This window comes from Micromys minutus, assembly GCF_963924665.1.
Source record: "Micromys minutus genome assembly, chromosome: 12".
Lineage (NCBI taxonomy): Eukaryota > Metazoa > Chordata > Mammalia > Rodentia > Muridae > Micromys > Micromys minutus.
In genome coordinates, this window is record NC_137981.1 from 5,647,346 (window position 1) to 5,659,357 (window position 12,012).

At 39.5% G+C, this 12,012-nt stretch overlaps 1 protein-coding gene across 1 annotated transcript in view; it reads right to left on the reverse strand.

Moving 5' to 3' along the window:
- Positions 1-10,067: 10,067 nt before the first annotated feature.
- Positions 10,068-12,012, reverse strand: part of LOC308427790 (cadherin-related family member 3-like) — a gene marked incomplete at both ends in the record, with an annotated part of 69,212 nt that continues 67,267 nt past the window's right edge. Inside the window, 2 exons of the mRNA XM_080926010.1 lie at positions 10,068-10,145; positions 11,677-11,744. Coding sequence (XP_080782136.1) covers positions 10,068-10,145; positions 11,677-11,744 — 146 coding nt within the window. The remainder of the gene's footprint in view (positions 10,146-11,676; positions 11,745-12,012) is intronic.

Sequence of the window (12,012 nt, forward strand, 5' to 3'; positions counted from 1 at the left end):
CTGTAACTGGAGGAACCTGGTTCCAGAGTACTGTGTACCCAAAAGAGCACTGTGTACCCAGAACCCGTTGAGAGAGAGTTGGTCTCACAGAAGTGCTGACAAACCTGAGAGCACAGGTAAGACCACCACTGCTGCTCTGAGGGACCTGCCAAGAGCCTTTGGGACATAGGAATCGAGAAGCAGTTTGGAACTGGATCCTTCCGGTTTCTGACTGCTTCCTGTGCTGACCCTGTGTGACAGGGTCTGTACCAAGACCCTGCTGAGAGAGAGCTGGTTCCCCAGTAGTGCTGACACACAGGCTTACAGGAGGATCATGCCACTGTCAGAATAACACTAGAGATAAGCACATGACAAAAGGCTAGACCAAGAACCTAAGCAACACAAACCAAGGCCACTTGGCATCACCAGAACAACGGTTCCCCACTACTGCAGGTCTTGGACACCATAACACACTGGAAAAGCAAGATTCTGATTTAAAATTACAACTGATGATGATGTTAGAGAACTTTAAGCAGGTTGTAAATAACTCACCTTAAAAAAAAAAATACAGGACAACACAGGTAAACAGGCACAAGCCCTTAAAGAGGACACACAAATATCAACAAAAGGCAATTGAACAAAACCATCCAAGTTCTAAAACATGGAAATAGAAACAATAAAAAAATCACAAAGGGGGAATGACCCTGGAGATAAAAAACCTAGGAAAGAGATCAGGAGTCATAGACACAAGCATCACCAACAGAATACAAGAGATAGAAGAGAGAACCTTAGGACCAGAAGATACCATAGAAAACATTGACACAACAATTAAAATGCAAAATGCAAAAAGGTCCTAGTACAAAACATCCAGGAAATCCTGGACACAATGAGAAGACCAAACTTAAGAATAATAGGCATAGAAGAGAGTAAAGATACCTAACTTAAAGGACCAGTAAACATCTTTAACAAAATTAGAGAAGAAAACTTCCCTAACCTAATGAAAGCGATGCCTATGAATATACATAAAGCCTACAGAACTCTGAACAGATTGGACCAGAAAAAAATTTCCCCTGTCACATAATAGTCAAAACACCAAATGCACAAAACAAAGAAAGAATATTAAAAGCAATAAGGGAAATGAGGTCAAGTAACCTACAGAAGCAGACCTATCATAATCACACCAGACTTCTCAACAGGAACAATAAAAGCTAGAAGATCCTGGGAAGATGTCATACAGATCCTAAGAGTACACAAATTTCAGCTCAGGCTACCATAGCCAGCAAAACTCTCAATTACCATAGATGGAGAAACTAAGATATTCCATGACAAAACCAAATTTACACAATATTTTTTTTACAAATCCAGCCCTACAAAGAATAATAGATGGAAACCTCCAACACAAGAAGGGAAACTACACCCTAGAAAAAGCAAGAAAGTAATCTTCTTTCAAGTAACACAAAAGAAGACAGCAACCTCTAACAATAAAAATGGCAGGAACTGACAATCATGGGTCTCTAATATCTCTCAACATCAATGGACTCAATTTTCCAATAAAAAGATACAGACTAACAAACTTGATGTGTAAAGAGGACCCAACATTTTGCTGTATACAGGAAACACACCTCAGTGACTAAGACAGACACTACCTCAGAATAAAAGGCTGGAAAACAATTTTCCAAGCAAATGATCCCAAGAAACAAGCTGTAGTAGCCATTCTAATGTTGAAAGAGAAATAATTGAAGGGGTTGAAGAGGTTTGAAACTATATAAGAATAACAATAGCAACTAACCAGAGCTCCCAGGGAGTATCCCACTATCCAAAGAGCACAGATGGATGGACCCATGGCTTCAGCTGCACATATGGCAGAGGATGGCCTTATTGAGCATCAGTGAGAGGAGAAGCCCTTGGTCCTGCCAAGGCTCAATGCCCAGTGTAGGGGAATGTCAGGGTGAGAAGGTGGGAGGGGGTCAGTGGGTGGGTGAACACTTTTCTAGAAGCAGGGGGAGGGGCTGGAATAGATATATGGATGGGAAACTGGGAAAGGGAATAACATTTGAAATGTAAATAAAATATATCCAAGAAAATAAGTGTTCAACATCTTAGCCATCTAGATGCAAAGCAAAATGACTCAGATTTCATCTAACACCTGTCTGAATGGCTAAGATAACAAGCGCAAGTGACTGCTTATGCTGTTGAGAATATGGAGCAATTGGGACACTCCTCTACTGCTGATGGGGTACACACTTATATAGCCACTCTGGAAATCAATATGTTGCTTCTTCAGAAAACTAGGAGTTATACCTTAAGACCCAGCTATAGCACTCCTGGGTATATATTCCAAAGATGCCCCATTATACCACAGAGACACTAGCTCAACTCTGTTCACAGAAGTTTTATTCTTAATAGCCAGAAACTGGAAACAACCTAGATGTCCCTCCTCCAAAGAATGAATAATGATTACAATTACAAAATGGAGTATTACTCGACTATTAAAAAAACAATGGCATAATAAAATCTTCAAGCAAGTGGATGGAACTAGAACAAAAATCATACTGAATGAAGTAACCTAGACCAGAAAGACAAATATGATATGTGCTCACTTATAAGTAGATATTAGCTATGAAGTAAAAAGTAACTGGCTACAACTCACAGACCCAGAGATGCTAACTAACAAGAAAGTCTCAAGGACACATGAATCTCCTTGGAAAAAGGAGATATACTATATATCACTGGTAGATTCTGAGCAGGTTAGAATGGGAACTAGAGAGATAAGGGCAGAACAAGGATGAAGGGTGAGAATTCTGGGAGAGGTAACTGGAATTGTGGGACATTTCAGGATCATGGTAAAAATCTAATGCAATAGAAACTTCCAGGAATTGACAAGGGTGACCCTAGCTAAGACTCCTTGTAATGCTTGAAGTAGAGCCTAAATTGGTCATCTCCTATAACCGAGTAAGTCTTCTAGCAGAGGCATTGGGACACCAATTCAGCCACAAAACCTTTGACCTACAATTTGTTCTGCCTACAAGATGTGCTGTTGTAAACATGCAACAGAAATTGTGGGAGTGTTCAAACAGTGACTGGTCCAACTTGAAAACCATGCCATGAGAGGAAGCCTGCCCCTGATGCCAGTACCCAGAGGCTGAATAGCCCAGAGACCAAGGATAGACCCAAACTCTACTGGAAAAAATATCAATGAAATCATTCCTAATTATATTCTGCTATACTCATAGAGAGGAGCCTAGTGTAATCATCATCAGAAAAGCTTCACTCAGAAACTGATGGGAGCAGATGCAAAGACCCACAGCCAACATTAGGCAGAGCTTGGGAAATCCTGTCGAACAGGGTGAGGAAGGATTGTGGGAGCTGGAGGAGTCAAAGCCAGCACAGGAAAACCCACAAAATTAACTAACCTTGGCTAATAAGGGCAAACATAGACTAAACCAACAATCATGGGGGTTGAATGGGTCTGACTTAGACCCTCTGTACATATGGTTGAATAGTTTAGTGTTCTTATGGGACTCTTAACAGTAGGAGCAGAGACTCTGATTCCTTTGCCTTCTTTTGGGAATCCTTTTCTTCTACTGTGTTGCCTACTATACCCTTAATTTGAAGGGAAGTGCCCGGTCTTATGGTAACTTGATATGCCATGTTTGCTTGATACACTAGGAAGGCTTGTACTTTTCTGAAAGAAAATGGAGGAGAAGTGGGAGGGATATGGGAGAGCTAGGACAGAGGGGAAACTGCAGTCTGGTTGTAATATCTGAAAGAAGAGTAAACTTATAAAATCATATTATTTTATTATATATACACATTGTATAAGTGAATGAGTGATGGTCCTTTTGAAATTGGGTATTACTCTGTAGACTATGGTGGCCCAGAACCCCCTCTGTAGACAAGGTTGGCCTCAAACTCATGGTGATCCTTTGGTTTCATCTTCCCAATACTGGGTTTGCTTGCATGAGACTAAGAATCACACATACTGAAGTCTCTTAAAATTACCATCGTAGATTTAATGTTGACTCTTCAAAACTGTATGTTCATGTTCTAACACCTAGACTAGTGAACATGATCTCTCAGCAAACAGTCTTTCATCCTGGTTATCCAGCTCACACCCAAAGGCTATATCAGTGTAAAGTAGAAAAGACAAACTGAAATAAAATACAAACTCAAAGAAAAAACAAAAGCTGAACCCAGAACAGTGACAGGTAAAAGTACATCAGAAGAAATTTTGGTGGATGCATAAAGGGGAAAGTCCTATGTAACTGACAGGCTTTAGAGAGATGCCTAAAGTCCAGGGATGCAACCATTAAGGAATGACAGAGACAGGAGCAATTTTTCCCCAAGAAAGTCCAATGAACAGCTGCCCTGTTAGCAACCACATAGCATCTTAGCTTCCGGAGCAATGCAGGAATACATACATTTTTGTTGTTTTAAGTTGCTCAGTTTGTGAGAGTGTCAATAGCACCTCAGGAAACTGATAAAAATTGTATTACTAAATTGGACATAAAAGGACATCACAAATGAGTGTAGTTCAGAGGCAAATTGACAGAGATGCAAGATTCCACGACAAGGTGTGACCCTGAAGGAAGTTGTACCTCTTCTCTCTCAAAATCCTCAGAGGATTTTTATTCCAGGTCTTTTTTGCTGACATGTCTGCAAGTGGATCCCAAACTACCAAACAAGTTGAGACAAGCCTGTTTGTGAGGACAACAAACACCAACTTAACAGTTTGCTTGGTTTTGGCACAGGTACATCCAATACAAATCGATCCAAACTAGACTTTGAAAAGAAAGTTTGTAAGCATTTTGTGTTTTCCCCTGGAAACCCAGGTGGTAGCAGATGGAGACTCTATTCATCAAATCCTAATTGATCCTAAGAGAGGCTAGCTGGAGAGGGAAGAGCACTTTCCCAGACATGCTTAGATCTCCCCTGAAGGAGAATTACACTGCCATATGGAAAGAGCAGGCTGCTCCTTTCATAGACATTGTTAAGCTAATTACCAACTGGTTCCAACCTATAAAGCCCAGAACTGTGTACTGACCTCACCCCCACCCCCAACCCCCACCCCCACGTTATTCCTGTGTGTCTGCTTTCCAGGCTAAAAAGTGCTGCACCTGAAGACTGTATATTGTTTCTTCTCACAACTCCGTACAAGACGGTGAATCAGTGAGGGCTCCGGTGGGGATCACAGGGCAGGTTGCCATGCAAATATGAAAATCTCCAGCAGCCAGGTAAGGTACTAAGCATGGATGTGCATGCCTGTGATCCCAGAGCCTAAGACATGGAGACAGGAGGATCCGAGGGATTGCAGGCCATTCAGCCCAACCGAATCTGAAAGCTAGTGGGTCAGTTAGAGATCCTGTCTCAACAACAAGGTAGGAACTCATACTCATTTGTACACACCTTTATCCCTCACACGCAGGAGGCAGAAGCTGGCTGATCTCTGTGATATGTGAAATTAACATACTGAATTTCAGGTCAGCTGTGAATAAATAATGGTCTCAAAAAATGTTTTAAGGTGATAAATATTGGAGAAGACACCTAACATTAGTTCTGGCCTCCACACATTTGCACATATACATGATGTGTATCTACACCTACATAATGCACGTGGGCACACAGATAGATAGATAGATAGATAGATAGATAGATAGATAGATAGATAGATAGATAGATAGATAGATGATACATAAAACTGTAATTTAAAGCACACATCGTCTAAAAGAAGAAATATTGAACTTCAGAGAGACCAAAGGACTTATCACACTTTGATAGCCTCTGTGTTATAATGCCTCTTGAGAATCAATCCTCAAGCAGACATGGGTTAAAAAAAAGAAGAAGAAGAAGAAAGAAAAAAAGAAAGAAAGAAAGAAAGAAAGAAAGAAAGAAAGAAGAAAGAAAGAAAGAAAGAAAGAAAGAAAGAAAGAAAGAAAGAAAGAAAGAAAGAAAGAAAGAAAAAACCCTGCTCAGTTTTAGATATTTGCTGTTGGAAGATCAAGTCTCCCAAACCTTGAACTGTGTCAGCAGAGATGAGTATTAAGGCATTTGTGGTCATTCGAATCCCCAGTGTCTTCAGATACAATTATTACTTTACTATTGCTCATGGTCTATCTTGCTGTGATTATTATTAATTAAGAATACACATATCCCAAGCCAATGTCACTGTGGAATGAGTGTTGACACAGCTTCTCAACAGTGCTTGTGGCCTCCTGCCCTGATGTCCCCTAGTCTCCATCAGAGGTCATTAAAAATCCAATGAATTTTAGAAGTTTGTCTATGTGCACTGCTTTTGAAAAGCTTGACACTGACATCTCCTTAGCAAGTCATTAATAATAAAAATCTTCAGGTGGTCATCCTCCAGAGAACTATAAAAAGAAAATTAAAAGCAAGATCAATTGTAGTTCTGTAAGAGCCTACATTTTTTTATGACTACAAGAAATGAAATAAAACAAGTTCCCTTTTCTGGAGATGATTCCCATTTCTGTTCTGTGTCATAGTGGAATAAGTGACCGGAACCAAAGGCAAGAGATATACCCTCCAATGCTTTGATTTATTGAGTAGATATGGAGACCAACTTGGCACCAAGCATGGGCTGGACTCCATCAGTGAGGAAAACAGTGATAATCTAAAGGTACTAGACCCTGCTGAGCCAAGGAGACCACAGGATGTATACAGATTTCATTCTAGTTTTCAGCAAAACATAGCCAAAGACTTACAGGTAACATCTCTTTCTGCCCTCCACCTAAACTAGCTGATTCTAGAAAGCTATAAACATCTACACAGCAGCTGAACTCAGGTCTACAGCTTACATTTTGGTAGCTGTGCCAGAAACACCCACAAAAATGCTATCACTCAGGAGCTACTGTTCTGGGGGAATTTTCAAGGGTATTGACTCCTCCAAAGGACTGGCTTCTGAGAGGAAGTATATGCTCCCAAAGGACTCTTCCTGGTGCCCAAGTGCCTTCCACTTTCTTGCACCAGTTCGGCTGTTGTAGGCATACACGTTCCCAGAGACTGTGGGGAAGGAAACCAGAGAGAAAGTGGATTATGACAAACTTACACCAAGTGTTTACTAAACATTTGCTGTGTAGTTCAGAGAGTGGCTGGCTTGGCTTCTCAATTCTTGTTTTTTTACCAAGAGAAAAAGAAACAAACAGAGGCTGCTCATGACTTTAACGTGCATTTAAAAACATGTTCCTTGCATCAGATCCTTTGGTGGAAAGACAGTTCTGTTAATTGACACTTTCAGCAGTCACATGAATCTCCTCAAATGATTCATTCTCCCCAGATAATTAATTTTTAGGACATACAAAAATCGATGGAGTCTGAAGCCTCTGGTTTACTTGGTTGTATTGTTCCATTGTTAGTTTCTTACTTTGGACAATGTATTGTTCTTATGAAAGATATTTCCTATAGGACAATGTAGGTCAGGACCCCTTTGGGGGTCAAATTTCATATGTGCATGTCATATATTTATATTATGATTCATAACAGTAAACAATTACAGTTTTGAAGTAGCAACAAAATAACTTTATGTTTGGGGTCAGCACAACATGAGGAACTGTATTAAATGGGGTTACTCACAGCATTAGAAAAGTTGAGAACCAACTCCTTTAGTTACCTTAGTCACAATATGGTTTAATTCTGTACAGATTTAGTTTCTAGTTTTCAGCAAAAAAAAAAAAGCCAAAGACTTAAAGGTGACATCTATTGACAATTTTTGTGAGCCAGTAATTATTTTTAATTTAAAAAAAGAATAATTTAGAACTTTACTGAATAGCCTCCCACCACAAAAAGTACCTTAATTGATCTGAGAATTTACCAATTCACCTTTATAGATGTAATAATGAAATATTGGAGGAAGTACTGGAAATAAGATTTGAAAAATAGGATATCAACCAAGCTATGACTGTTTATTGTGAGGCTAGATAAAAAATTAACAACAGTAAAAATGATTCCTGCAGTGCTGATCAGTAGTAAAAGTATTTAGAGGATTGGGTGCAGTGTCTTCATGCCAAGAACACCAAATATACTGTAAAGAGGCTTACATATTAGAAGGAAAAATGGGGGCACACAGTGTCCCTATGTGTACCACCTGTGAGTACAGAGCTCTAACACTAACAGCTAAAAGTAGGGAGGAAGCTACCTACCTCCTGTCACCATCTGCTTATTGGAATCCACAAACAGAATTTATGCCTTACATTCTAGGTCCTATCAAACATTTAGTGAATGGCAACAAGAAACAACACATTCAGGTTAATACCAGTGTTTCATAATGCTGTACTATGTTGAGCCAGTCCTCAGAATTCACTCACTGTGATTCTTCTTCTAATGTGGATGTTAATACCACACTGAAAACCCCTTTCTACACACATACACAGACACACACACACACACACAGACAAAGAGACAGAGAGAGAGAGAGAGAGAGAGAGAGAGAGAGACATAACACTCACCTGCTGCTGTTATACCCAGAGATCTCTCTGCTTCCACATCTACCTGTGACTCACTTAAGACCCAGTCTCTATCCTGAAGAGTCCCATCAACTCTTTTCATCTCTGCCTTCAAAAGTAAAGAGAGCCACATGACTGTGACCCATTCTTGAGGCCTCTGACTCAATACAGATTAAATAGAAACAATGACGGTATTTCAATTACAAGAACCTAGAAATAAAATGCAACCTTTGTTGCTGTGAAGAATGAGAACAGCAAGTGATGTTTGGCATTCTGTATTTGCCCACATACACTTTTAATGATTACTGAAACTTGAAGTTCCCAAGAGCCCACTTAACATACAACAGGTTAGGATGAGTGATAGGTTTTCAGTTTAATAAAATATTTTAAAGGGTGACATTATTTAGGGAAAAGCTGGAAGCCAGCAATGAAACATCACTAATTCCATGCCAAGGCATCTAGAGCTGTCAGGCGCTAAGTTACAGAGCAGTATCACAAGGTTCCACAGTACCGGTGAGTCTGTTGTAACTAATGCTTCGTTGTGTAATTTTAGACGAAGTGATTCTCATATTTATTGTAAGCATGTTTCAAATTCACAGACAGCACCACACAACAAGCAAAGCCTTCATCATATCCACTTTTCAACTGGGGAATGGGAGACCTCAAAATGCTAAATGCTTGCTGCAAGATCACATGAAAAGGTACCAATTACACCAACTTTCAAGCCTCAACCTTCTAATTCCAGATCTTCAGCTTCTCCTAAGCCAACCAGCCTACAGAAATGGAAGCTGATAAAGATAGCAAGAGAACATTCAAGCTTGACCCTTAAAGAGGTTTGAAATGCCACTTGCTTAGAACCAAAGTAGACACTGGTGGCTTAGCCAATACATTGGCAGAAGTGATGCCTTGTGATTTCCAAGCCTGGGCCTCTAAAGGTTACAAATTTCCTAGAGAGAACCATATCACCATGAACAGTGCCCAGCTAATCCTGACAGAAACTTCATGAAGAGGCCATAGGAACCAACTACACCCAGCCTACAAATGTCTTCCTGTGATGTCAAACTGAGTATGACCACTTTAGACCAACCACATCAGACAAGCAGCCAGAAGAATAGCACTGAAGGGACTCCACTGATCCTCATGAAGGTAAAAAAAAACTGTGCAAGCAACAGTTAATCACATTGCTGGCACACTGAAGTATAAGTTATAATAAGATGATTATTATTTCAAGTTAGTAACCTGTGGGGCCTGTTTGGTACCCAGAAATATAATCAGAAATAAAAATGTGGGGTTTTTTACCATTAAATAAAATTTAATTAAATTCATTATGCATATTTAAAAGATGCATATTTCATATATAATAAGGTAGATGTTCAGCTTTTGACTCATGAAATCCTAAATTCCTGGTTTTATCTCCAGGTACCAATAATTTGATGGGACGGAGAAAGAGTAATGTCTCCCAAGCATTAAATTTCATTAAGAATTCAACTGATTCTTTTCATCTGATCTGTTTCAGTTACTCGTGGTGCCTACTCAGCCCTAAAGTAGTGTCCTCCAGTATAATTATTTTTAAAAGCATAGTGAATGATTAATCCATTAGGGCGTTTTAGTATCTAAATTCACAAAATGAACTTAATTCAAAAGATACAGAAGCATCATACCTGGATCAATGGCTTCTCCATCAAACACAGTCTCATACACAGTGGTTTCCTGAAAGAAAGACGGAAGAGAAGAAAGGAGGAAGGGATGGAGGGAGACAGGGGGAGAAAGAAAGAAAGAAAGAAAGAAAGATGAAAGAGTGAGAGAAAGAGAAAGGAAGGAAGGAAAGGAAGGAAGAAAGAAAGAAAGAAAGAAAGAAAGAAAGAAAGAAAGGAAGGAAGGAAGGAAGGAAGGAAGGAAGGAAGGAAGAAAGAAAGAAAGAAAGAAAGAAAGAAAGAAAGTTCACATTAGCAATAAAACCAATTTGATAAAATTACTTTTGTTGTTTGTTGAGTACTTAAACACATGACCTTTGGTGGTTAGTTCTAATATTTGTCAACTTGATATAACCCAGAATCACCCAGAACAATACTCAGTATGGGCATTATCTAGATCAAGTCTGACTGTGGGCATTTCTAAGAGAGGTGTCTTAATTATGTTCATTGATGTGGGAAGACACAGCCTGAACGTGGTTTAGGGCTCTCAACTGTTCAGAGTGGAGAACACTAGTGAAATCCTAAGTTTCCATGTATTCGTTGCTGCTGAACCTGGCTGTGATGTAACTAGCTTCTCCAAGCTCCTCTTCCAACAGTAATGGAGTATAAGTACCTTAGTCTAAGACTGTAAGATGACCTCTTTCTCTCACAGGTTGATTTTTTGTCAGGGTATTTTATTCCATCAACAGAAATAAGACTAAAACATGATTACTAATCTGTAGAACAGTAGCAGATTAGGAACTAAAACTTCCTGTCAGTCGTACCTCCTCTCAACCACATCCCCCACAATTTTTCTGCTGGCCATGACTCTGCTAGCTCAGATTTTTCTCTAGGACATTGCCCAAGAAATGCCTGTTGTTTAGCTACCAAGTCTATGGTGTTCTGTTATGGAAACACAGAAAACTACCTCAGATGATCAGAAGATTGGGTGGCACTGTCCTCCTTACAGGAAGACTAGAGGAGGGGACACTGAGAGGAAGCCAGCCTGAAAAACCAGTCATGGCCAGCCAGCATCATGTCAGGAATGTCCAGAGTGCTTGGGGAGCAACTGGAGACCAGTGGAAGATGATAACCACAGCTTTATTCTGTCCTTTCTCATTCTAAGCTGCACTGTGGATCCAATCCAGCCCTCCCTGGTGTGCTTATGTGGATTTTTCACAGATGATGATTTGGACAGTTTGTTATGCCTTCTCTGGGGCTATATTTACCATCTGCTAAAGACTCTAAGGCTGAGGAATTTACCCAGGTCTGTTACATGTATAATGTATTTTCAAATATAGTCTTATATTCTAAGTAGCATAAAATAATGCTAGGTTTACATTTCCCCACTCATTTTTTGCTAAATGCATATATATTTTGGGTAAATTTAACCTCATCAAGTTCCTAAAATTAAATCTAAAATCCTAGCTTTGTAATATACACTAATTCAGCAAAAATGATGAACTGAAATTATTTTATTTCTTTCCTACGGTGTTTGAATAGATTTTACCATATGTTTATAAGAACAAACTCTAAGATGTAACAAAAATAGACCAAAATGCACTTACTGTTAACACTTCCAGTTTTTTGTTTCTGGTTTCAGTGATAAGATTTTTTCCTTTTTGACCTTGATCTCCTGTTTAAAAGAATATGCTAAGTAAACAGATGAACAGTAAAGATGTAGTGGGTGACAGTTTTAAGTGACACAGTGTGGGTTTGCAAGATGACTTGGGGTTGAGGTGCTTTTTAACAAGCGTAACAACCTGAGGTTGGTGCCCACATGACAGGAAGGGACAATATGTGACCTTCCATGAAATAAAAATTGAAAGATAGGTATGGTCACTTCAGCAAAACATATACAAAACTGAAGTTGTCAACATGGCTCCCCTGTAAGGATAACACAC